This window comes from Malaclemys terrapin, chromosome 13, assembly GCF_027887155.1.
Source record: "Malaclemys terrapin pileata isolate rMalTer1 chromosome 13, rMalTer1.hap1, whole genome shotgun sequence".
NCBI classification, from domain to species: domain Eukaryota; kingdom Metazoa; phylum Chordata; order Testudines; family Emydidae; genus Malaclemys; species Malaclemys terrapin.
In genome coordinates, this window is record NC_071517.1 from 37,561,373 (window position 1) to 37,588,206 (window position 26,834).

Sequence of the window (26,834 nt, forward strand, 5' to 3'; positions counted from 1 at the left end):
GCATTAGGCGGCATCGTGCACAGAAGCCACTGCGTCAGTGACTAGATAAAGGAGACGTCCATATCGCGGGGAGGGGGGAGAAGGGGGCTTCTATGGAGACTGGGGATTGTTCCTGTCTACATGGACACAGGGATGATGGGGGTCCTGGTCCTGGAAAGGCTGCCCAGAGCTTGGAGCTGCAGGCGACATGCTTCTTGATGACACTCCGTGTGTGACCACCCTGGTAACAGACTGGTACAGGAAGCACTTGGCCAGAGCTGGTCTCTTGTCTGCGCACCAAGCTCCCTGGCTACCAGCCCTGGGCCGGAGCTACCAGCTCTGCTCCCCTAGCTCAGGTCATGGAGCTGCCAGTGCTTTGCCACCAGGTTCCTGGAGTTATTTGTAGGGCCGGATTAAGCCATCCCTGGGCCCAAACCCCCTCATGTCCCCCCACCCCAGGGGCAGGCACCAAAGGAACTTTTACCCTGAAAATGTAGGCGCTGGGTGATTTTAGGAACCTAGACAATTTGACAGGAGTTGTGGGAATAGCTGTGGAGCCAAAACTTGGGACTTAGGCCCTGAAACCCAAATTTAGGCATCTAAGTACCTTTGTGAATCTTGCCCAGGATCTCTATAGTGTGGGCATAACGTGTAGTTGTGCACCTGGCTTCTTCAGCTCTTCATAAGAATGTCAGCATCCTCCATCCTTCTCAAAACACTTCTCAGCGCTGTCAGCACACCGGCACGCTCTTGCACTGAGCAGCCGCTGATATCACAGGGCTGTCTTAAGCAGATATGCTTATAATATTTCCTCCCGTGATGTCTGATCAGCTCATCTGTCAGGTGAGTAAAGAGGGAGCGACCTGCCGGGTGGTTTGCCTACAATGAAAACATCCGATACAGCTTCAGAAACAAAGTACAGCGCATATCTAGTAACTGCAGTCACAGCCTATTTCTGGGTGTTTCTGGGCCAGGTGATGGGCCCTGCGCTGTGCATGTGGGCTGAGATACAACATCACAACGTGTTAAGTGAGCTGAAAATATTTTTATTACAGCCTCTCAAGCTGTGTTCTCACACCTAGGCAGATATTGCAGCCATTAATATTACCATGAAAATGTCAGAGACAATGCTGTGTTTGTGAGCTAAATTCCCCAGGGAGCACATAGTAACAGATAAGCTTTATATGACATGTGATTAGTGAGCAGCTAGTGGCTGAGATCAAAGAGGAATTTCACAGTCAGCACCAAAAATGTGGATTGATTGGTTAATTCTATTGGGACAAGAATTTCTATACATCGCTTATAGAGAGTATCCCTATACAGCCAGGCCAACACCCTCTGTGCGCACAGCTGGATCTACCATGAGAACACTATCCGGCCTTCATTCTCCTGCTCATAACAGATGCCCAGACCAGCGGAGGGCAGAGAGAAGAGGCGAGATCATCTTAAATTTCAACCTTAAACCATTTATTGAAATTTTGTCAGGCCAAAATTGAGACCCGGGAAATATCATAATGACTTTTCCACACAGGGCAACACTCAGGGAAATTAAGATGAGTGCTCCACTGCTTTGCTCCTTCTTTTTGAAAAATCAAATGTGGGTTACACCTGGACTATACAAAATGTTTTAAGTGTTCCGGACACATCAAAGGTCTGATGAATAATAGCGTTTTTGGGAAGGACTCTTGCAATCGGCTATGGTTGCCAAGACTGCTATAGTCATAACTAAGGTGACTTTACTTCTGAACGAGATCATCCACACAGGGGTTTACGGCGCATTAACTTCACACCTTTAGCATCACACCATGTAGACAAGCCCTGAAGAAGGGAAATTAAAGGGCTTGAAGCCTTGGTTAATTTCTTTAGTTTAAAATTTGTTTTTTTTTTTATTTCCATGACATCCACATGAACAGGGTAGGGGGCGGGGGGTCACAGACATTCAGATGCAAATACCTCTGCTCAGGAAAGAATAATAGAATATCAGAATTGGAAGGGACCTCAGGAGGTCATCTAGTCCAACCTCCTGCTCAAAGCAGGACCAATCCCCAGCTAGATTTTTGCCCCCAACGGCCCCCTCAAGGATTTAACTCACAACCCTGGGTTTAGGAGGCCAATGCTCAAACCACTGAGCTATCCCAGAGAAGTGTTCACTACACAATCAGCATCAGAGAAATCAGTCAGTCTTGAAGTCATATGATCCCAAAGAATAAACTGGGTAAAAAGAACAAAAATTTAGCATTAAAAACTCAAGCTGGCGTCTGCCATACAAACAGGAAGTGTTACACTAGAAACACTGTGAGAGGTGACTGCTGAAGCTACTAGCAACTAATAATATTTCCAAAGATTATTTGCTATGAAAATAGAAATGAATGAACACACGGACATCCATCTGCACCGTGTTAATGAAGGGAAATGATGAAGTGCTAAGACTCGTCAAAATAGCATTTTAAAAAGTAACCAATTTAAAGGAGTGAAACTCTATGGACAGTGGATTACCAAAGAACCCAGTCCGACTCAGGCAATCAGCACACCAGGTAAGACAAATTTGTGAAGTGCTCAGAGGTGTTATGCAGACAGATACATTGATACGGGATTCTCTTTCACACTAAAATCATGTATGACTATTGCAATTTTTGGCAGTGGGGGGATGTAAAATATTTTACTGGATCGAGTCTCCTTTCGCTGCTCAATACTTCATGTCTTGTCTTGGCATTGGGATGCCGTGCTTTTAAGAACACACGCCTGCGCACCAGCAGACCCTGTTCCAGTTCCCTGTTCCTTCCATTCACTGGGTTGCCCTTTGATTCGCTGCAAAGTTCTTTGTTCCACTTAAGTCTCTTGAAGCTGGTCAAAGCAGTTTCTGCAGCCCACTGGGAGACAAAGGCAACATCTCATGGTTAGTCCTGGCCATTTGCTGAGGATTTCTTATCTGTGTATTGCCCATCTTTCTGGGGAGTGTCCTGATCACCCGATTATTGAAACCCAACATCTGCAACCAGTAAACCTCTCCACTGTACTCAGAGCATGTAGTATTCATAGACTATTACAGGCAGCTTCAAATCCATCATGCTCTTCCTTTTGCTTTGGCCTCTTTATTTCCCTTGCTCTCTTACTCCTCTAACTTGGGGGAGTTAGTCCCCATTTCTCCTTCTACTCCACCCCCTTTCACTACAGGCTCCTGCTCCTTCCCCCCAACGAGGAACTTCACACAAGTTCTTCCCCTGCACAGTTCCCACCCCACCATTAGGGTCCTTCACTGAAACTCCTCCCTCCTCCATACACAAGCCACACCCACTCAATTAGGCCCCTCCCCCAACCAGTCCCTTCCCTCTATTAAACCCCTCCACCTCCCTATACAAGCTCCACCCCCTCCCTCTGCTTTAAACCCCTTCCCCTCCAGTAGACCCCTCCCCCACTATCCTCATCCCCTCTGGCTGGGGAGAGAGATTCCCCCTGGATACCTCCCAGGTCAGTGAAATGGGGGCTAGATAATCCAGCTCCCCATTGCAGGCACCAGATAGACTACAAGGTTAGGGGCACAGAACATCTCCCACCTGCTTCCACTTGTGAGATACTCGGGAGAGCTGGGTACTCAGCCAGCTTCACCCCAACACCATGTGGGGGAACTTGCTGTCACCCGCGGAGGTGGGCCAACCTATATTGCACCCTGGTCCCACAGTCCACTGGAGATATAAGTTGGAAGCTCCTTCATAGAGTTGTTAGCATGGATGTGATGCTGATATGGTTTACGGAGTCCCCCCGGTTGTTCTTTCTGTGGCAAGGAGATCCTGCTGCACGAGTATTTGCAGCCGGCCTGGTTGCAGTCCCTTTTCCATCTACTCCAGAACCTCCTGCCAAGGTCCCAACTGCACTTTCCCCCACATCTCTTCATTTGTTCACCCCCTATCCTTGGGGTCCTTCTCCTTGCCCTGGCTAAAATGGCCATCTATCCATTGAGGATAAGAAGGTTGGGCAGGGGTGGGTGTTCTTTGTGACTGTGGGGCTGACATACGTTTACTTGTCTGTTCCTGTCTCCAGGCAGAGTTCCTCTGGATGGCATCCACCGGCTCCCTGGACTCTTTCAAAGACCAATGGGCACTCTCTGGATTTCCCTGCTCAGCAGCCCTCTCTGGATCCCTGATTCTGAACCTTGTACCCACACGCTCTTCCTGCTTTCTCATTTGTTGACCTCTCCCCAGACTCAGGGAATCCCTTTGTCGTCGTCCCCTCCCTGCTGCCCTGTAAATGGGTGTGGTGGATGGATCCACTTTGGGGGGACCTGCCTTGGACACAGGCCTGAAGCCAAGTGTGGGGGGGACCTGCAGCCACCTGCGGTGGAAGGGGAGCCCTGGCAGGCCAGCCTCCACTGCACCCTGATCCCGCGGCCCACGGGTTATATGACTCCTTCAGCAGGGACACGGTTCACGGAGTGCCCTAATGCCTGCCCCATAGGCGGAGAGAGGGAGACCCTAATACTTCGGGCCATGACCACCAGCTCCTTCGTTCTTATGGCCCCACGACACCCTCATTGGCCTGACCCACTGCCCGGCACCAGGCCCGGGGCAGGCAGCTCTGCAAGGCTGGGACCGCAAGCGCCACTTCCGACCTCCACCCCTGAGGCTCCAGGGCTCCCTCTGACCTCCCCGCCCCCCACTAAGTCCCTCCCCACGCTCATGGGCTCAGTGGCTCCGCCCACTCACCTGAGGGCGGGGCTTACGCCGGCCCCGCCCCAAGAACTTCGGCCCCGCACCCTTTGACCATAGAGACTAGAGGGAGGCAGGAACCAGAGCGTCATACCCCTCCCGCCGAGAGGCCATAGAGAAAAGGGAGATAGCGCGTCCCACCCACTCATTTCCTGTCTTTTTTAAAACTCCATAGAGAGGCGCGGGGTGCGGCTAGAGCGTCCTGCAGGCACTGCAGATCGGGGGAGGGCGAGAGAATCGCACCATAGAGTATCGAGTCAATGAGGCTAGATCGCCTCGCAGGGCCTGCCGCGTAAAGAACTTTTCACCATAGAGCAAGCACTTCCGGTCAAATGTCCTTATACCATAGAGAGTGCGAGAGGGGATGAGCGTCTCGCATGCATTTCCGGTCACATGCCATTATACTATAGTGTTGGGGGATGGGGCGGGATAGAGCGTCCGGCGGCCACTTCCGCTCAAAAGACCGTTTCCCCACAGAGTGGCGGGAGAGTGTCTCACTGCCACTTCCGGTCCCATGACCACATACCAGCATGGGGGAGCCCGCCTGTGGGGGATAGATTGTCTCGCAGCCACTTCCGGTGAAGAAAAAAAACCCTCGCACACCATAGAGAGTAGTGGGCGGGGAGGGTAGAGCGTCCTTCGCAACACTGGGCTGGCTGGGGCAGCTGTCAGCTGGGTCCGGGGGAGCAGGAGGCTCCGGGGGCTCAGAGCCCTGAGGGGGGCAGGGCCCTAGTGGGGGGAGGGGCTCAGGGCCCTGAGGGGGGGCAGGAGCTGGGGGGAGGAGAAGGAAGGAGCTCAGGACCCTGCTGGTGTATGGGGCAGAGGGGGGCCTAGGATAAGTGGTGGGGCTCAGGTTCCAGTGGGGGGCTCAGAGCAGGGCTGGGGGCTCAGGACCCCAGGGGGAAGGTGAGGGCTGCAGGCCCTGTTGGTGTAGAGGGTCCATGGCAGTAGCTGGGGAAGGCGGCTCCATGGGGGGCGCGGGCGGGCGGCCCAACGCGGTGGAGACACTGCAGGAGGAGGCCGTCTGTGCCATCTGCCTCGACTACTTCACCGACCCCGTCTCCATCGGCTGTGGCCACAACTTCTGCCGCGTCTGCATCACTCAGCTCTGGGGAGGCGAGGAAGAGGGCGAGGGCCAGGCCGAGTATGAGGCTGCGGGGGACGATGTGGGGATGGGTGGCGAGGAGGATGACGTGGATGAGCTGGACGATGATGACAACGTAGAGTACAATGAGGAGGAAGAGGAGGGGGACGGGGATGACGTGGCTGAGGAGGAAGACGATATGTGGAGCGAGGAAGACGAGGACACCGACCTGTGGGACGACCCAGGGGAGGATGACATGTGGGAGGACGAGGTGGGAGATGAGCTCTTCTTCGAGGAGGACGATTACGATGAGGAGGTGATGGAGGAGGAGGACCTGGAGGAGGAGGAGGAAGAGCCGCTGCCACCACCTCCCCCAGCAGCAGTGGCCACGCGACCTCGACACCCCCCAACTTTCACCTGCCCCCAGTGTCGCAAGACCTTCCCCCAGAGGAACTTCCGGCCCAACCTCCAGCTGGCCAATATGGTGCACATCATCCGACAGATGCACCCACACCCCCAGCGACTCGCATCACCGGCCGCTGGGACCTCGGCATCTGGGAGGTCTGGGAGTGCGGCAGGGGTGGCACGGGGGCTGGAGAAAAGAGCCCTGTGTGAGAAACACCAAGAACCCCTCAAGCTCTTCTGTGAGGTGGACGAGCATGCCATCTGTGTGGTGTGCCGGGAGTCCCGGAGCCACAAGCACCACAGCGTTGTCCCACTGGAGGAGGTGGTGCAGGATTACAAGGTATGAAGTTGGCAGCGTTGGTTTGGTAAAGGCTAGCTAGAAGCTGGTGGGTTGGGTTGAGTTGAGTTGGTTGCTTAACTGATGATAGTTGAGCGTGCATGGATCAATGTTCACGTTACACTCTCCATCAGTACCCGTCCCGAGCCAGGGAAGCTAATGGTCCAACCAGCAGACCAAATTCGGTGATGAATTTTGGTCACGTGCTACCCGAGGCACGTTGCGGCTACACTAAGAAGTTTGGGGTTAGTTGGCTGGGAGGTGTTGGCTTGACCAGATGGTTTGAATAGGGGAGTTTGCATTGGCTTGGTTTATAGAGGGATTGGGTTGGCAGTATGGCTTTGGTAAAGCTAGTTAGTGGCTGGAGTTATTGTGTTGCTTCAGTGAGGGAGTTGGGTTCACTTGGTGGCTGATGGTGGGTTGTGTGGTTGGCTGGGAGTTGCTGGCTTGATCAGGTGTTTACGCAGCTGGGTGTGATGGGGAGTTGGTTTGATCCGCAATGGGATGGGGTTGGCCGAATTGAGGCGTTTGGTAAGGCTGGTCAGAGACTGCTGGTGCTGGATTGCATTGGGATGGGCTAGATGGGAGCTGTTTGGTTGTTTTCCAGCTCCCACAGGTGTGTTTTCTGGGCCCTTCTCAGATCATAGGCAGCTTACACCAGGGGTGGGCAAACTATGGCCCAGGGGCCACATCCAGCCCTTCAGATGTTTTAAGCTGGCCCTCGAGCTCCTGCCGGGGAGCGAGGTCTGGGGCTTGCCCTGCTCCACGTGTGCTGTGGCTCCGCGTGGCTCCTGGAAGCAGCGGCATGTCCCCCCTCCAGCTCTTACGGTGGGGGCAGCCAGGGGGCTCCATATGCTGCCCCTGTCCTAAGCGCCAGCTCTGCAGCTCCCATTGGCCAGGAACCGCAGCCAATGGGAGCTGCAGGGGCAGCACCTGTGGAGGGGGGCAGCGAGGAGAGTCGCCTGGCTGCATCTCCACATAGAGGGGAGACATGCCGCTGCTTCTGGGAGTTGCTTGAGATAAGCGCCACCCAGAGCCTGCACCCCTGGCCCCCTCCTGTGCCCCAACCCCCTGCCCTAGCCCTGATCCCCTTCCTGCCCTCTGAGCCCCTCGGTCCCAGCCCAGAGCACCCTCCTGCCCCCCAGCCCCACCCCAGAGCCTGCATCCCCAGATGGAGCCCTCACCCCCCCCCCCTGCACCCTAACCCCCTCCCCCAGTCCGCAATCCCCTCCCACGCCCTGAACTCATTTCTGGCCCACCCCAGAGCCCTCAGCCCCCAGTTTTGTGAGCACTCATGGGCTGCCATACAATTTCCATACCCAGATGTGGCTCTCGGGCCAAAAAGTTTGCCCGCCCCTGGCTGACACTGTAAGGCCTCCCTCGTGGGAGGGGCTCTGCACAGGCATTTCCCTGGAGTCAGCGCTGCTCTGGGTAGCTCCTGAGTCCCACTGAGCAGAGCTGAGAGCAGGGACTGACATCACGATGGGGGCTAATGAGCAACCAGACTGGGATGGGCTGGGAGAGGATCAGACCAATAAGACCATCAGTTACTCAGGCCCAGAGCATCACAGGCATTTAGGTGCTGACGTCAGTGGGACTTAGCCATCTAAATACCCGTAACACTCTGAACCTCAGTGTCTGGGTTCAACTGAAAAGTTTATTTCTGTGATCATTGACTCTTCTGGGCATTGTAGAAGAAGGAAGTCTGTAGAGGGCTTAAAACTCTGCCTGGAAATGTGGCAACCGCTAGTGTCGCGAGGGTGATCTGACCTTTTCAGTGGTGTGAGTTGCTAGTTCTGGGGCACCTCCGCGGTCCCCGTACAGAGGTCATGCTGGGAAGAGGGACCCCATTCTGCAGAGCGTGCCACCCCACCCCTGCTGGTATGACCGCAGTGGGGGCAGGCCCACGCTGCCCCTGGGACCCCTTCGCTGGAATGCAGACAGACCGATATCGGTGCAGCACAGTGAGCTCGGGACTGCAGGTTTCTAATGTTGCTGTGGGTTGTGGTGGGCTTGGGCTTGCCTTTGGGATTTGGGGGGCTTTTTGGGAGGGAGGGGTGAAAATGGCAACCCTGGGGCAAGCCACCACAGGGAGAGGGGGCGCACGGGGCCTGTAGGGCTGCATATAGATGAAAATTTGTGGCTGGCTGGAGTAGTCCCACAAGCTGACATTGTCTCTTGGAGATTGTAAGTAGAGTCCTGCGTGAATACAAAATTTATATCCGCGGCTGCGGCTATCCGCAGAACTGCAGGGCTCTACCAGGAACCACAGCAGCGAAAGCAGCAGCATGTGGGGCCGCCGCTCGCAGGAGCTAGCACCCAGCCCAGGCAGCTCCTTCGGTATGGCTGTGCTGCCCCCAGCCCTGTCCACTGGAGCGAGCACCAGGCTCACCAGCAGCTGTCCCTGGTCGCGTGAGTGTGTGCAAGTGGCTTGAATGCTCCCAGACAGGAGTCCCATCCACACAACGGTCTGTATTCCTGGTAGAGCCCTGCAGCTCCACGGATAACCACTTTATATCCATGGATATCCACATCTGCGGATATAAATTTTGTATCCGGGCAGGGCTCTAACTGTAAGCTCTGTGGGGCAGGGGCTGCCTTTTTGTTACGTTTGTACAGCACCTAGCGCAATGGTGTCCTGATCCCTGGCTGGCGCTCATAGGTGGTGCCACAAATAAAAACATAAATACTTATAAAAATTACAGCTAACACCCTGGTCCTGCAAAGAGTGACTAACCCCTGCTGAGTTCAGAGGGGCTACATATCTGTGTAAAATTACCCTCATAAGTGTTTTCAGGATGAAGGCCTAATATTCCTGTAACTAGAAGAGATTGGTTCTCGTCTCAGCTTTTCCTGTGTGCAATGGACAGCACTGTGTGGATTGCCAGTTCCATGGCTGGCCCTCTGTATAATTAGTCCTTTTCCTGTTTGTTGGGGGACTTTTCCACAGCAGCAGGGATGGGAAAAAACACTCATTAAAAGGGAAGGAAAAAACAAAACCAGGAACCTGTTATCAAAACACCTGGGTTGAAGCAGGGCAGGGAGAGTTTTTAAACGGACCCCAGACTGGCTTTTGTAACAAGGCTTAAAGTGCGTTTGCAGTGTTGTTGTAGCTGTGTCGGTCCCAGGATACTAGAGAGACAAGGAGAGTGAGGTCATATCTTTTACTGGACCAACTTGTGTTACATCAGACTGGTATAACTGTGATGTAAGTGTAGACCTGGCCTACACTAAAAATTTCAGTCGACCCAGCTACGTCGCTTGGGGTGTGAAAAATCCACCCCTCTGAGCGATGTGGGTAAGCTGGCCTGACCCCTGGTGTAGGCAGCGCTCGGTTGACAGAATTCTTCCTTCGACCTAGCTACCTCCTCTGAAGGAGTGGAGGACCTATGCTGACGGGCGAACCCCTCCTATCGGCGTAGGCAGCGTCTACGCCGAAGCGCTGCGCTGGAGCATTTCAAGTGTAGACAAGCCCTAAGTGCGTGCAACCGCAGCTCAGGTTTCAACCTGTTGCGATGTTACTGTCCTGCCCACGCCCTCTCTAGTCCTCCAGCAAAACCCAGAATAGTCCAGGCTGGAGTCTCTCCAGATTTCGTGAGTCTGAATATTACAGCAGTGCCTGGAAGCTCCAGCTGATGGCAGCCCTGTTCTAGTCTCTGTATGTGCAGGTGGGGAGTTGCAGAGAGCTGAGGGCCAGAGAAATCAAGTGGCTTGCTCTAGGTCACACAGAGTTTGCGACAGAGCCAGGAATTGACCCCAGGTTTCCTGCTCTGCTGCTCCTACCTGTTAGACCATGCTGCCTCCTGGTCCACTGAAGCCAGACTATGTTTATTATCTTTTCTTTGTAGATGAAACTCCAGGGCCACCTGGATCCGCTGAAGAAGAAGCTGGATGCAGTTCTGAAACAGAAATCAAGCGAAGAGGAGAAAATTACTGAGCTGAAGGCAGGTGCCAGGCTCCCCCTCCCCACCACCTGTGCTCTCCACCCCGACCAGGGATTGCATGGTTCAGGGGGGTTCTCAACTTTAGGGTCAGGTGATGAGAGGTTATGTCCATCCTGCCCTTCCATTGTTGCCGCATATCTCCTTGGTGTCTCTTCTTCTTCCCTTTCTGCAGCCACTCCTAAGTCTCACCTCCCTTGAGGTTCCTATCTCCTTCCCTATTCCAGCTGCTCAGATGATCAGCACTGAAATAGTTATTGAAGCGTTGTCACTGACCTATTAGAGCTGATGCCTCAGTGAGGCGGACAGGGGAGTTCACTCTCCTCTGAGCTATTGGTTCAGACTCATGCCTGCAGACTCAGGCAGACATCACTCACGCTCGGGTCACATTCAGCAGGTTTTCTTGACAACCGCAAGGGCTAGAGACTTCTTTTTTTTTTCTTCTTCCCTTCTTTTTAATGGAAGCTGAGATACTGGCCAATCTGACCATGTCATGCAGGCGTTGGTAGCGTTAACGTCGTGACTCACTTATTGTTTAACAGATAACTCTTCTAAGTGCCCTAAAATCCACTCACTGACTCAGCTTTTCTTAAAATTTGCTGTGCTGTGTGGGGATGGTGGGGTAGGGTTAGTGATCCAAATTTGGGGTCATTTAAGCACAGGATTCCTGATATACAGCCTCCCCAAGAGTCATGTGATATCAAAGTCCTCTGGTTCGCCTAAGGCAGTGGTTCCCAAACTTTTTAGTAAGGTGACCCACCAACTGTTTATATTCTTCCCTCCTGCTCCCCACTCTTCCAGCCCCTTTGCTCTGGCCTCCCAGCCCTGCCCCCTTCTGGGGAGGAGAGGAGCAGTGACCGGGCGACCCACCTGAACCCTTCCCATGACCCACAGTTCGGGAAACACTGATCTAAGAGGTTTTTTTTGCACACTTAAATAAACCATGTGAGCTGGATCCCCCCATATCTGGCATCCCCGCTGTAGACTGCTGTACCTTATCTGTAGCATGCTGCCAAAGATAACCACTCTGTGTTTCCACATAAGCGCCTTCCATGGATTTTGTAGCTGTGTCTGCACTAGGAAACCTTACTGCAGAGCCCTGCAGGGGACTGTTTTTTTAAATCCTGCTCCTTTCCCGCAACATCCACTTACACATTGTCTCTTGCATTTTTATCCTGCTCCCATCTGCAAAAACTTGGATCCTGCAAATCCCGCAAGAGAGACAGATTCCCCTATGCTCCTTTAATAAAAAAAAAAAGTCAGTTAACATAAATGGAATTCAGACACAATTTTTACCACTAAAAGAATAAAATAAATCTTGCTTAAGCCATGTAAAAAAAAAAAAAAGCTTTAACTCCTGTTATAATAGACATCAAATCTCTTTCTATCCCTGCCTTAAATTTAAGTCTTAAAACCTTTATTTAAAAAAGAAAAGAAAAAAACTTGCTTTACGTGGCTGAAATTCTGTTTATAAGAACATAAGAACGTCCTGGCTGGGTCAGACCAAAGGTCCATCTAGCCCAGTATCCTGTCTGCTGACAGTGGCCAATGCCAGGTCCTCCAGAGGGAATGGACAGAACAGGCAATCATCCAGTGATCCATCCCCTGTCGCCCATTCTCAGCTTCTGGCAAATTGACGAAAGATTGAGTGTTTTCCCGCAAATCACAGCATTCTGGGGTTTTCTGCCCACCCAATCGCGTCTGCAATAAAGTGCATTCTACCCGCTATTATGGCAGCGGGTCCTGTAGGAACCTCAGGATCCCAGTCCCACTGCAGGGCTCTACCTTACAGGAAGATTCCCACCAGTCCTGCACCGGCTGAACTAGCCGGAGCCCAGTGCGGATTAGGCTTTGGCAGCAAGGCTGGACTTTGCCATTGTTAGCAGGTTTAACAGGCCAAGAGCTGCCCAGCCTGTGGCTACATGTAGCTCAGCTGGGCTAGTGTTAGACATGCACTAGGGGATTTTATCCCACTGCTCTTTGGCAAGGACACACTATAGTGTTGGCTTCGCTCTGCTGACACTCTCCAAATATTCCCCTGCAAGTGGAGTGATGCCCTAGGACGGGTCACTTAACAGGGGTTGAACCTGGGACTTCGGGGCCAGCTGGCCGGGCTGGTTAAGCAGTGGGTGGCCCAGGCAGGCAGGAGGTCGGGGAGGAGCTGTGTCTAACTCTTCCCCTTGCTGCTCCAGAACAAGATGAAGCTGGAGATCAAGGAGTTCGAGTCGGACTTCGAGCTGCTGCACCAGTTCCTGATCGGGGAGCAGGTGCTGCTGCTGCACCAGCTGGAGGAGCGCTACGAGGCGCTGCTGGCCCGCCAGAGCAGCAACATCAGCCAGTTGGAGGAGCAGGGCGCCACCCTCGGGCGCCTCATCGCTGAGGCTGAGGACAAGAGCAGGCAGGACGGGCTGCAGCTGCTCAAGGTGAGAGCCCCCAGCGCACAATCTCATGTCTGCCCCACACACCCTCCCAGCCCTGGTCTGTCATCCCCAGACCCTTTCCAGATCCCTGCTGGAATGAAAATGAAATATTTGGACCCTTTCCACAGCCTGGGAGAGTGTTTGCGTGCGGGGAAAGTTGAGAGGGGGGCACCGGCCGGCAGGGGGACCAAGCTTCGAGTCCTTGATTTGGGTTATGATCTGGAACAAAAAACTGCTCTGTCTCAGAGCAGGGGACTTGAACCTGTTCTGCTCCCACGTCCCAGGCCAACACTATTTTTATCTCTCTCTGTCCCCAAGGGACACTTCGTTGAAACCAATACGTCCCCGGCTTCAAAACAGCATGTTCCGGTGAAATCAAATTGCGCCGAAAATGTTCCCCACCCAGCTGTACTTAGGGGGAGACGTCCAAGGGCACAGATGGCAACGCCCACTGAAAAGCACCTCGCTTAACTCCGCTGTATGCCTTAGGCATATACGTCGGGGGTGGTTTTCTAACTTCAAGGACATGATTAGTCCCCCTGACTGCAATGGGGTCACTCCCACACGCAAAGCGAGGGAGGTGCTCAAAGATCTAGCTGAGTCGTGGCTGATCAAAGTGTTTTATGAGACCCGGAGGTGTTTGTCGCTGGCTTGTTAGTAATCTTTTTCTCTTTTCTTCTCACTCTTCTCAGGACATCAAAGACACCTTCATCAGGTCAGTCCCGAGCTAATTCTGTTGATATACCTGTTGCTACAGGAAGGAAACCGATTGCTTTTAAGAATGTTGTGTTGTAGAAATGTGGAAATGCTCTATGATGTCACTTGTTGAAACTGACTAGCCATGGTTAGCACTGAAGGAAAGTGATCTCTAGCTCTTCTAGAGTGTGTTTCGTCAATAGATCACAAAGCACTTTGCAAAGGAGGACAGTCTCATTTTCCCCATATTACAGATGGGGCAACTGAGGCATGGGGGTGTGTGGGGGAGTGACTTGCCTAGCAGGGCAGCAGCAGAGCTGGGAATAGAGCCCACGTTTCCTGAGTCTCGCTAGGAGAGTTTATTCCTAGGCCACACTGCTTCCTCTGCACACTATAGATCTTAACCCAGTGTCCTGGTTGGCTTTAAACATCTCTGGTGTCCCCACAATGCAGTTACAGTAATGGCAGCTAGACTTCTGTGTAGCCTAGACTTGACCGCAAAGAGAGTGGAAAGTTACCCAAGAGAACGGTTGATCTGAGGCAGTCGTGCCAGATGTATTGACGTGACGTATTTACTCAGCCCCCATGACGGGTCCTGAGTCAAGCTTTCGTTCTAAACCGGATCCCAGCCGTTGCGGCTGCAAAGAGAAACTCTCAAACATGAACCAAAGTGGCATTGTTTTAGGCCCAGTGTATGCTAGCAAAGGGTTTGCCAGTATAGCTATACTAACAAAGCCACCTAGTGGAGATGCAGTTTCTCCAGGCAAAAGAGTATAGCTTATTTTGGTTCCCCGAACAAAATACCAGCACAAGGATTCTTATGCTGAGACTTGGTCTACACCAGGGCTTTTGTCGGTAGAGAAATGTCGTACAAAAAATCGCATCCCTAACTGAATTTACTATAGCAGCCAAAATTTCTAGTGTAGATCTGGCCTCAGACTGCGTGAAACGGGTCAGGGGCCACCTCTCCCCATTTACATCACGCTGTATTAACTCTGGAATCGAATTATGGTGCTTCAAGGAGCAGTCTTCGAAACAGATTTGGTCATTATTACTAGCGGGTCACACGCGGTCCGAACATTGTAGACCAGGTCCATGGACTGTAGTTAAAGATGTTACTTGTGTCTCTATGCAGACTTCTCTGATCTTAGGTACTGTTAGGTCATTTGTGTTAGAGTTAGAGACCCACTGCGTTGGATGTGGTAGTCGTGCGTAATGGGTAAAGCCAGTGAGAAAATGTTTTTTCTTGTGGGAATGTTTTCTTATGGAAAATTTGAATACCAGAAAACTCAATTTGGAAGTGCTGCCCCAGTGGCTCATGAGAGTTTAGTTCAGCTGCCTCATGCTCCCCTTCTCCTGTATAGGCTGGCGTTCCTGGTCACTCTTCATCTCCCATGATGCACCACAGGCTCTCCTCTTGGAGAGGGGAGGTGGTACATCATGCTCAGGGACTCTCCCGATGCATCATGGGGGATGTAGTCTGCCTGGGAACCCAGCCAGTAAAGGAGAAGGGAGACATGAGGCAATTGAATTACAACTCCCAGGAGGCCCTGCGGCATTCTAAGTCAAATATTTCAATTTGGGGGTGGTCTGGTTTTGGGTGAAAAAAATCAAAATCTTCTGCAGAAAGGAGACAAGAAAATTGCTTATCAAAAACCTACATTTCTGTTGCAAAAGAGCTTTGACGGAAGATTGTCGGCCCACCCCCACAGTGAGAGACTTTCTGTCCCTGGAGCTTACGGTCTAAAGAGACAGACGAGGGAAACTAACCTCCCCAGGGTCGTTGAGTGAGACAGCGGCAGAGCCTGAGACCTGTTCAGTGCTCTGCCTACTAGGCCACGCTTCCCACTACACCCAGCCCTTGACTCACTGCTGTATTCCCTTTGCCAGGTGCGAGAGCGTCAAATTCCAGGAGCCGGAGACCGTTCCGGTAGACGTGGGGAAGAAATACCGCAATTACTTCCTGCAGGACGTGGTGATGAGGAAGATGGAGAAGGTCTTCAGGAAAGTCCCTCAAGGTAAAGGAGATCAGCTCTTTCTTCCCTTGGTTAGCGGACCGGGGAGAGCCAGGGCTCTGTTCACACTGACGTCCTGTGTGTGTGTGGAGCTGTACAGCGCAGGCAGCTGTAGCATGAGTTTCTCCCACAGGCTCCTTCCGCTGATGTGCATCAGCACTCGCTCACAACTCTGTCCTGACCTACATCCCCCTGCTGGCCCAGCCCTGGGCTCCCCCAGTGCACACGATTGCTGGTTCTCCTCTATCCCAACCCACAGCCCTCACCTGCTGTCCCAGCCCTGGGCTCCGCCCCCCAAACTCCAGGCTCTGCCAGTGCCCAGCCATCCCAGCCACTTGGTTACCCATGCAGCTCTGCTAATGCGCTGCAGTCCTGACCCACAGCCCCCTATCCTGCCAGCCTTAGGCTCCTGCCCGGCTCTGCTGGTGCCCCTTAATCCTGACCCACAGCCTGCTGCTATCCTGTCCCTGGGCTCACCGTGCTCCTGGCACTGGCAGTCTGCAACAGCTCTTTGCTGCTCAGGAGGAGGATGCCCCCTACTGGACAACCAGTGCCAGTGCTGGGAGCAGCTCCCAGCCAGTAGTAATAAATATAAACCTAGCACTGGAGGCTTGCTGATTGGCCTATGGCGTGTCACATGATGAGGTAAGGCCTTGGCTCTTGATGCAGGGAAAGCAGAGGGAGGTCTCAAATACCAAGCCTACTGTTTATTTGTATTATCTCAGTGCCTGAGACCTGAGCTGAGATCAGGGCCCCGTTGTGCCGGGTGCTGCACAGACACACAGCGAGAGACAGTCCCTACCCCAGGTGAGATCAGGGCCCCGTTGTGCCAGGCACTGCACAGACACACAGCGAGAGACAGTACTCACAGTCTAAATAGATGAGACGGGGTGGGAAGGGAAACGGAGGCCGTACCTTGCCCAGGGTCAGCTGAGAATAGATCCCAGGTTTCCTGACACTCAGCACAGAGTTGAGTTCACTGGGTCATGCTGCCCCCCTAACCCTAACTCTCCTGACTGTGTGTGGGTCTCTTTCCTTAGCTGACGTGACCCTGGACCCCGACACGGCCCATCCTCACCTGAGCCTGTCCCTAGATCGCCGGAGCGTGAAGCTGGGCGATCGTCGCCAGGACCTACCCGACAACCCCAAGCGCTTCGACTCCGACTACTGCGTGCTGGGTTCTCAGGGCTTCAGCACGGGGCGCCACTACTGGGAGGTGGAGGTGGGGGGCCGGCGGGGCTGGGCAGTGGGGGCAGCCCGGGAGACAGCCCGGCGGAAGGAGAAGACGGGTGGCCCCTACCAGAAGCGGGAGATCTGGTGCGTGGGTGCCAACGGGAAAAAGTACCAGGCGCTGACGGCCACGGAGCAGACAGCGCTGCCCCCTGGGGAGAAGCTCCGGCGCTTTGGGGTCTACCTGGACTACGAGCGGGGTCAGCTGTGCTTCTACAACGCCGAGAACATGGCCCACATCCACACTTTCAATGCCACCTTCCGCGAGCGCATCTTCCCCTTCTTCCGCATCCTAGCCAAGGGCACACGCATCAAGATCTGCACCTGACCCGCTTCCTCGCTGCCTCGGGCCTCCTCCCCCGCTGGGTCCCTCCCACCATTGCACGGATCCTCCCCACCCTGTCCCAGGATCCGGCACCGCACAGAGGCATGGGGGAGGCCGCCTCAGCCGGCCTGACATTCCAAAGCCTGCCTCGTCCCTTTGCATTGCTCTGTTTTGAAGTGTGAGGGCGGCCAGGGGAGGGATTGGTTCCGGGGATGATGGGTGGGTTTTCATGCTGCTGTCAGGCGATCCCCCCCCTCCTGTCCGATGCACAATGTGTGAATTGCTCTTGCCGTACCACTGTAACCTCCCCCCGATCTGTCCCTCTGCCGTCACGCTGTAGCGCCCCGGTGCTCCTGCAAAACCCTTGCTCGTGTCTGTAGGCTGAGCAGGCGGAGGTGAGCGACTTCACGGAAGATCTAGGCCACAGACTTGGCGAGGGAGCTCTGAGCATCCCCGGAAGCGCTGGCCCCCTGCTCTGTCCCGTAATGACTCAAGCTCCCAAGGGACTTGGCCACCCAGATCTCATTGAATTTCCTTTGGCCCTGTTGGAAGAATTCCAGCCATCCAACTTCCCCCCCCCTCACTTCCTGGTGGCATTTGGAGCTAGTTCCAGACCATCTTCTCTCTTCTTCCACAGGCACAAGACTCCATTGCTCTCTGCCCAGTCCGATAATGCTGCCTTCCCTTCCCTGCTGGTGTTCAGACCAAGATCCAGCCCTGCAAAAACATTGCTTCCCCCCGCCCCTTGTGTCCAGCCTCCAGAGCCCAGTGCTTTCCACCCAGAACCATCCCAGTGTCCATCTGTCCTCTAGTTCTTCCCCACAACAGTCCTCTTGTCTGCCGGTCTTGGTCCCCAGGTCTTCTCCAGAACCATCACGCGTGCTCCTGAATCTCTCTTCCACATTGTCACCACCCTTCGTGGCCCTGGACATTGCATTTATTCGTGGACGTCCAAAACAGCCTGTGGTACTGAGGCAAATGGGGCAACTTCCTCCCTAAGCTGAGATGCTGCAAGAGAATCACTGGCTAAAATGTCTGGACGTGCAAGAATCATGTGAGATGCTTTCATTGCGAGCCCTGTTGTTCTGGAAATCCTAGGCTGCCTCCAGCACTCTCTGAGGGTTGGGTATTTATTTTAATTGTTCTCTGAGCTGTTCTCCTCCCCCCCACCTCCCCCGGTCGCTGTCCAGTTTCCAGCAACCCATCCCTCTCCCCACTGGAAAGACACTGCTGTGTGTTGAGGTTTGGTTGGTGGTTTTTCTGTTGATGTTACAAAGCTAGTTTGAAATATTTTTGGCTAAACCAAGAATTAAATGGAGATTTAGTTTTTTGAAATGTTATAATAATAATTAATAATAAAGAGAAGATTGTACAGTTTAGTCTCTGCCTCTTCAGTCCCACCTTGGCTGGAGCTGGTGGAAGGGTAAAATCCAAAACGGGGTTTTGGAAAGGATGTTGAATTTGTTTCAAAGGCTACAAAAATAATTCTTCTGCTCTACTCCGCACTGATAAGGCCTCAACTGGAGTATTGTGTCCAGTTCTGGGCACCACATTTCAAGAAAGATGTGGACAAATTGAAGAAAGTCCAGAGAAGAGCAACAAAAATTATTAAAGGTCTGGAAAACATGACCTGTGAGGGTAGATTGAAAAAATTGGGGTGGTTTAGTTTGGAGAAGAGAAGACTGAAGGGGGACATGACACTTTTCATGTACATAAAAGGTTACAAGGAGGAGGGAGAAAAATTGTTCTCCTTAACCTCTGAGGATAGGACAAGAAGCAATGGGCTTAAATTGCAGTAAGAGAAATTTAGATTGGACATTAGGAAAAAGTTCCTAACAGGGTGGTTAAGCACTGGAATAAATTGCCCAGGGAGGTCGTGGAATCTCCATCATTGGAGATTTTTAAGAGCAGGTTGGACAAACACCTGTCAGGGATGGTCTAGAATTAGGGAGAAGGTGAACTCTTTCCCTTCAAGGGGTAGCAATACAAGTGGGTAGGTAGAGTCTACAGATCACTCATAACAATATCACAAAGCTGTCCACATTTGTCATGGGCGGGGGGGGGGGGGGGGGCTGATTACCCCACCATCAGTCTTTCTGTAGTAATCAGAGATTGGTTTAAGGCCTGCAGCCTCTCTTCCAGCATTTCAGAGTGGTAGCCATGTTAGTCTGTATCAGCAAAAACAACAAGGAGTCCTTTTGGCACCTTAGAGACTAACTAATTTATTTGGGCATAAGGTTTTGAGGGCTAAAACCCACTTCATCAGATGCATGGAGTGGAAAATACAGTAAACAAACTATATATTCTAGTACATGAAAAGATGGGAGTTGCCTCACCAAGTCGGGGGGTAGTGCTAATGAGCCAATTCAATTACGGTGGAAGTGAGCATCAGCTGTTCTAACTGAATATTCAAGTTATCTGCATAAATAGCCACTCCTTTTTTTTAAAAAATCTTGCTGAATTCTTGGCTTCAACCACTCCCCGTGGTAACAAATTCCATAGTCTAATCCCACGTGGTGCAGAACAAGTGTGTCCTTTTTATCAGTTGTTCACTGGCCACCTTTCGTTTTCATTGAATGCCTCCTTTGCGCTTGTCTTATGAGACAGAGAGAACAGAAATTCCTGCTCTCCTTCCTCTAACCAGTCCCATATTGTATAGACTCTGTCTCTTTTCTAAAGCCCTGTCTTTTCAGTCTCTCGTCACGGGAGAGTTTTCTGGACACCGGATGAGCCTCATTGCCCTTCTCTGAATCAGTCCTCTCCAATCCTGCAATGAAGATACTTAATATTTAACACAGTGGTTCTCCGCCAAGGGTACGTGTACCCCTAGGGGTACTCAGAGGTGTTCCAGGGGGTACATCAATTCCTAGGGATATTAGCCTAGTTTTATAACAGGCAACATAAAAAACACTAGCAAAGTCAGTACAAACTAAAATTTCAGATTTCAGAGTAGCAGCCGTGTTAGTCTGTATCCGCAAAAAGAACAGGAGTACTTGTGGCACCTTAGAGACTAACAAATTTATTAGAGCATAAGCTTTCGTGGACTACAGCCCACTTCATCGGATGCATATAGAATGGAACATATATTGAGGAGATATATATACACACATACAGAGAGCATAAACAGGTGGGAGTTGTCTTACCAACTCTGAGAGGCCAATTAATTAAGAGAAAAAAAACTTTTGAAGTGATAATCAAGCTAGCCAAGTACAGACAGTTTGATAAGAAGTGTGAGAATACTTACAAGGGGAGATAGAGTCAATGTTTGTAATGGCTCAGCCATTCCCAGTCCTTATTCAAACCGGAGTTGATTGTGTCTAGTTTGCATATCAATTCTAGCTCAGCAGTCTCTCTTTGGAGTCTGTTTTTGAAGTTTTTCTGTTGTAATATAGCCACCCGCAGGTCTGTCACTGAATGACCAGACAGGTTAAAGTGTTCTCCCACTGGTTTTTGAGTATTTTGATTCCTGATGTCAGATTTGTGTCCATTAATTCTTTTGCGTAGAGACTGTCCGGTTTGGCCAATGTACATGGCAGAGGGGCATTGCTGGCACATGATGGCATATATCACATTGCTAGATGTGCAGGTGAACAAGCCCCTGATGGTATGGCTGATGTGATTAGGTCCTATGATGATGTCACTTGAATAGATATGTGGACAGAGTTGGCATCGGGGTTTGTTACAAGGATAGGTTCCTGGGTTAGTGGTTTTGTTCAGTGATGTGTGGTTGCTGGTGAGTATTTGCTTTAGGTTGGGGAGTTGTCTGTAAGAGAGGACAGGTCTGTCTCCCAAGATCTGTGAGAGTAAAGGATCATCTTTCAGGATAGGTTGTAGATCTCTGATGATGCGCTGGAGAGGTTTTAGTTGGGGGCTGAAGGTGACAGCTAGTGGTGTTCTGTTATTTTCTTTGTTGGGCCTGTCTTGTAGGAGGTGACTTCTGGGTACTCGTCTGGCTCTGTCAATCTGTTTTTTCACTTCAGCAGGTGGGTATTGTAGTTTTAAGAATGCTTGATAGAGATCTTGTAGGTGCTTGTCTCTATCCAAGGGATTGGAGCAAATGCGGTTATATCTTAGAGCTTGGCTGTAGACAATGGATCCTGTGGTGTGTCCTGGATGGAAGCTGGAGGCATGTAGGTAAGTGTAGCGGTCAGTTAGACTAAGTCAGTTGACTTAGAACAACGCTTCCTTAGCTCTCGTCCCCTAACGCCCCTACTCTACTTGCGCTACATTGATGACATCTTCATCATCTGGACCCATGGAAAAGAAGCCCTTGAGGAATTTCACCATGATTTCAATAATTTCCATCCCACCATCAACCTCAGCCTAGATCAATCCACACAAGCGGTCCATTTCCTGGACACTACTGTGCTAATAAGCGATGGTCACATCAATACCACCCTATACCGGAAACCTACTGACCGCTACACTTACCTACATGCCTCCAGTTTCCATCAAAATACTCAAAAACCAGTGGGAGAACACTTTAACCTGTCTGGTCATTCAGTGACAGACCTGCGGGTGGCTATATTACAACAGAAAAACTTCAAAAATAGACTCCAACGAGAGACTGCTGAGCTGGAATTGATATGCAAACTAGACACAATCAACAAAGGATTGAATAAGGACTGGGAATGGCTGAGCCATTACAAACATTGAATCTATCTCCCCTTGTAAGTATTCTCACACTTCTTATCAAACTGTCTGTACTGAGCTATCTTGATTATCACTTCAAAAGTTTTTTTTCTCTTACTTAATTGGTCTCTCAGAATTGGTAAGACAACTCCCACCTGTTTATGCTCTCTGTATGTGTGTATATATATCTCTCTCCAATATTTATTCCACTCTATATGCATCCAAAGAAGTGGGCTGTAGTCCACGAAAGCTTATGCTCTAATAAATTTGTTAGTCTCTAAGGTGCCACAAGTACTCCTGTTCTTTTTAAAATTTCAGACAGACAATGACTTGTTTATACTCTCTATAGACTATACACTGACATGTAAGTACAATATTTATAATTACAGGGTAACAATGAGAAAGTCAGCAATTTTTCAGTAGTAGTGTGGCTGTGACACTTTTGTATTTTTTTGTCTGATTTTGTAAGCAAGTTGTTTTTAAGTGAGGTGTAATTTGAGGTACACGAGATAAATCAGCCTCCTGAAAGGGGTACAGTGATTGGGAAAGGTTGAGAGCCACTGATTTAACAAAAAGGAGGGCGGGGGGTTGGTCCTAAATTATTTTCATTCCGTAGAAAAACCCATTTTTCAATTGTGTTTGGGGGACAAATATTTTTAACCAAATAATGGGAAAAAAACAACAGTTTTCTGCAAGAACCGTTAAAACTTTTCACCAAAAAAATGATTGGGTGGGGGCGGGGGGGAGACGGGGGACAGAAGGAAGCCATTGTATGCCAAAGTGTTCATGTGAAAAATACCAACCCAGCTCTGGTATTAACCCTTTGCTCTTCATGTCCCTTCCATGATGACCAAACTTGTCTCTTTGCTCAGCTACCCCAGTTCTCTCCCCAGGGCAGTCCTCGATGCACGAAAGTGCTTAAACATTTGCTCTCGTCCTGACAGCAATGAGATTGAAGCATGTGGTTATCTTACATTTTGCTCAAATACTTTCCTGAACCAGCCCTTCTATCAGAGAGAAAGTCAATACCCATTGTCCCAGCCCCAGGGCTAGCTCCCTCTCTGACCCTCCTCTGCCTCCCTGAGGGCACTCCCACAGGTGTTGGGCCTCATGCCTTTACCTCCCTGGAATGAAATCCTCATGCTTCAGGGTTTCACCTGGCAGCAGTCAGGAAGGGATTTCTCTTCTGCCCCCTCCCCAATGTCTTCTGGGGGGGCTTTTCAAATCTCTTTCCTCTGAAGCATCAGGGGTGACCATGGCTGGAGATGGGACAATTAGAGGGAGGTGGGTGGGCCAGGGCGCTGAGATGGCACCAGGCATTCTTGCTCTCTCAGGTGCTTGGCTGGCTGGTTCTTGCGCACATGCCCAGGGTCTCACTGACTGCCACATGTGGGGTGAGGAAGGAATTTGCCCCCCAGGGCAGCTTAGCAGTGATCTTGGGGAGGTTTTTCACTTTCCTGTGCAGCAGGTGGGTGTGGGTGGCTTGCCAGGATTATCTGGGTATATCTCGCTTAATCACTTCCCTGCCATTGTGGGGGTCCATGGGCACAGATGCACCTTGGTCCCTCCTGGTCCCTGCCTCTGGCATGTAACAGTCTAGTCTCCTGCAGGCTGTAATACTGTGGTCTCGTTCCAGGTGTCAGGTTGAGCAGGCCAGTGCCGGTAGTCTGTGATCCAGGGTCAGCCTGCATGATCGGGTGACACCTTCTGCCCTTAAACTTTATTTCTGCCACTCCTAGCCTGGGTCCCTGGGCTACAGCACCCTGCACGCCAGCTATGCTTCCCATTTGGGTGTTCTGACCCATAGTAAGTGCCGTGACGAACGTAGGGTTTGCTTCCCCCAGCCGGAACAGCACAGAGCATAAGAGGAAAAAATCAAGGCTTTTAAAACCCACCTGTGGCTATGTTACCAAGACACTTGCCAGCCCTTGGCAGAGCCGCTAGGCAGGACCCTGTTCACTCCAGCTGTCTGGGAGGGGGAGACCTGCTGCTCAGTAGCAGCCCCCACCAGCCCCCTCATTTCTCAAGAGTGCCTCTTTTCATCCCTCCAAGGGCCTTTGACTCATGTTTCCGGGAGTCTGATTCTCCTGCGGGTACAAGCTGGGCTCCCCACTCTGGACAAACTGGTCCCAAGCACTCGGAATGGGGACATCAAGGTGAATGGTTCTAGCATTATCCCACAACAACCCCTCCGTGCAGCAATCGGACCGTACAATGATTCGTGCTGGGAACAGAGAGGCCGCTAAAAGCAATGCCCTACGCAGGCTAATGCTGATACACGTTTGCCAGGTCTGAGGGGCTGATCTGGACTCTGGCCCGTGCCCATTTTTTTTCAGCAGCGAGGTTGCAAGTGAAAGTCAGCCCCAGCCCCAGCCGCTGTGTTTACTGCCCTTTCCTCTCCCTTTGCGTGTGGTTGTCTTGTTTTGTCTCCTTTGTAAACAGGACTGGACATTTGACCACAACAGCTTCACCGCATCTCCCCTAACTTCTCTTGTTCCATTATGACCATATTTGATACCATCTAACAGCTTGGCTACACTTGCAAGTTAGAGCGCATTAAAGCAGCCCTGGGTGCCCTAACTCCCAATGTGTCCACACTGGCAAGGCACATAGAGCACCTGGGCTCTGCAGCTGGAGCGCTCCTGGTAATCCACCTCCACGAGAAGCATAAAACTTGCTGTGCCCTGGCTGAAATGCCTGGGCATCAGTGTGAATGAAGTGTTGCATTACTGTGCTGTGATTGGCCTTCGGAAACATCCCATAATCCCCAGAAGTCAAGTGGCCACTCTTGTCATTGTTTTGGAATCGGCTGCAGGCATGCAGATATCCCCTTTCACAGCTCCGTTTCTGACAGACGGCTGCTTATCTGCTCCAGGACAAAGCAACCATTACTGTGGAATGCTGCTGTGAGGGGAGTGGGTCTGCTGCTGTCTGAATTTACAAGACAGCATGCTGACCCCCACCCCCCCCATTTAAAAAGCACGTTGCAGCCACTTGCACACTGGGATAACTACCACAATGCACTGCTCTTTGTGGCATTGCAAGGGCTGCTAATGTGGCCACGCCAGCAGTGTAAACACACGGCAGCATTTTCCCTGCTGCAGTCTCCGAAGGCTGCTTTAACTCCCAGCGCTCTACATCTGCAACTGTAGCCAAGCCCTAAGAAGCTGTCAGACAAGGGAGTGGTTAAAATGAAAACCTTGTTCAATATTTTACCTTTCAGCTGGTTTTCCTTCATTTTCTGTCTCTAATAAAAGGTTAAAAGGAATTTTAATGGTGTATCTGACAGAGTGCTAAGCAGGGTGGTCTCTGCATACCACGGCCCAGACCTTGTTTAACTATTTTATGGTTGCAGTGTTATTACAGCCAAACTGGTCTCAGGGATTACAAAGTGAGTGAGGTGATATCTTGTATTGGATCACCTTTGGCAGGTGACAGAGACATGCTTTGAAGTTTACACTGAGCTATTCTTCAGGTCTGGTAAAGGTACTCCCTTTTCCAGACCTGAATACAAAGTGGAATAATATCAGGGGGTAGCCGTGTTAGTCTGTATCTGCAAAAACAAGGAGTCTGGTGGCACCTTAAAAACTAACAGATTTATTTGGGCATAAGCTTTCGTGGGTAAAAACCTCACTTCTTCAGATGCATCCAAAGAAATGGGTATTCACCCACGAAAGCTCATGCTCCAATACGTCTGTTAGTCTATAAGGTGCCACAGGACTCTTTGCTGCAAAAACAACATGGAGTCTGGTGGCACCTTAAAGACTAACATATATTTGGGCATAAGCTTTCGTAGGCTAGAACCCACTTCATTCATCCGATATATGAAGTAAAAGATACAGAAGCAGATATAAATACATGAAAGGCTGTGGGGTTGCTTTACCAAGTGTTAAATCAGTCTAAACGAGATAAATCAATTAACAGCAGGATACCAAGGGAGGAGAAATAACTTTTGAAGTGGTAAGAGAGTGGCCTATTACAGACAGTTGACAAGAAGGTGTGAGTAACAGTAGGGAGAAATTAGTATGGGGGAAATTAAGTTTAGGTTTTGTAATAACTCAATCACTCCCAGTCTTGATTCAGGTATCTGATGGTATCCAGTTTGCAAATTAGTTCCAGTTCTGCAGCTTCACGTTGGAGTCTGTTTTTGAAGAATTGCCATTTTGAGGTCTGTAATTGAGTGACCAGGATTGAAGTCCACCTCCCTCCACACCAAAGCAGTGGGATTCCAACACCTGAAAATCCCACTAGGTGGAGGGTTCCCAGTTTTGGGTGGACAGATTTCCAGAGATTTCATCACAGGACAGAAACTTTCATTAAAACATAAGAACGGCCAGACTGGGTCAGACCAATGGTCCATCCAATGCCAGGTGCCTCAGAATGAATGAACAGAACAGGTAATGATCAAGTAATCCATTTCCTGTCGCCCATTGCCAGCTTCTGGGAATTAAAGATTCATCTTTAATTTCTGGAGACCCCAGGTCTGCCTCTTCCTGCTGAGGCCATGCCCAGCTCGCTGCTCTCAGACTCCTCCCTCCCGTGGCCCAGCCAGGGTGGGGACCTGAGAGTTCAGTTGGGGCGGGGGGAGGAAGGGCTGAGAACTCAGAGCCCCTTCTTTGGTCCACCTCTTCCCCACAAAGCACGACCCCCCGCCCCTTGCAGCCCTGAGACTGGAAAAGCTGTGCTCTTCCAGCCCTGGGACTGTGACGGGGGAGATTTTTCTCAAGAGCCCCCCAATCCACCACTGCTCCCACCCCTCCGGTGGCTTGAGGTTTGGGGAGACTTAACCTCCCAAAGCGTCCATTAGCACTGCCCATGCCAGGTGTCTAGCTGCAATTTTAGATGCCGGAAAACCCTCTACCCTTCGGCTTCACAATACTGAGTGCAACGCAGGCTAAATACCTTTACACATCCAGGCCTACGGGACTTGCTCAAGATCTCTGGCAGAGCAAGGATTGGACCCCAGGGACCTGAATCCGGGGCTAGGTCCATAGGCACTGGGCCATGCTTCCTCGGAAGTTCCAGCTCTCGCAGACCGGCCCTGGATGGCAAAGATGACACCCAAAC

At 51.2% G+C, this 26,834-nt stretch overlaps 1 protein-coding gene across 1 annotated transcript; it reads left to right on the top strand.

Annotated features, from left to right (window-relative positions):
• The first annotated feature begins 5,519 nt into the window (after window positions 1–5,519).
• Window positions 5,520–17,709, top strand: TRIM41 (tripartite motif containing 41). The gene is made up of 6 exons (XM_054046650.1): window positions 5,520–6,511; window positions 10,357–10,452; window positions 12,642–12,872; window positions 13,562–13,584; window positions 15,456–15,583; window positions 16,621–17,709. Exons 1-6 carry the CDS (start codon window positions 5,624–5,626, stop codon window positions 17,136–17,138), a joined length of 1,884 nt encoding a protein of 627 aa, XP_053902625.1. The 5' UTR covers window positions 5,520–5,623; the 3' UTR covers window positions 17,139–17,709.
• The last annotated feature ends 9,125 nt before the right edge of the window (window positions 17,710–26,834 follow it).

Coding starts and splice junctions, on each gene's coding strand:
- TRIM41 (XM_054046650.1), top strand. CDS start 5,624: ATGGCAGTAGCTGGGGAAGGCGGCTCCATGGGGGGCGCGGGCGGGCGG. Junction 12,873..13,561: donor ACGGGCTGCAGCTGCTCAAG/GTGAGAGCCCCC, acceptor CACTCTTCTCAG/GACATCAAAGACACCTTCAT. Junction 13,585..15,455: donor ATCAAAGACACCTTCATCAG/GTCAGTCCCGAG, acceptor TCCCTTTGCCAG/GTGCGAGAGCGTCAAATTCC.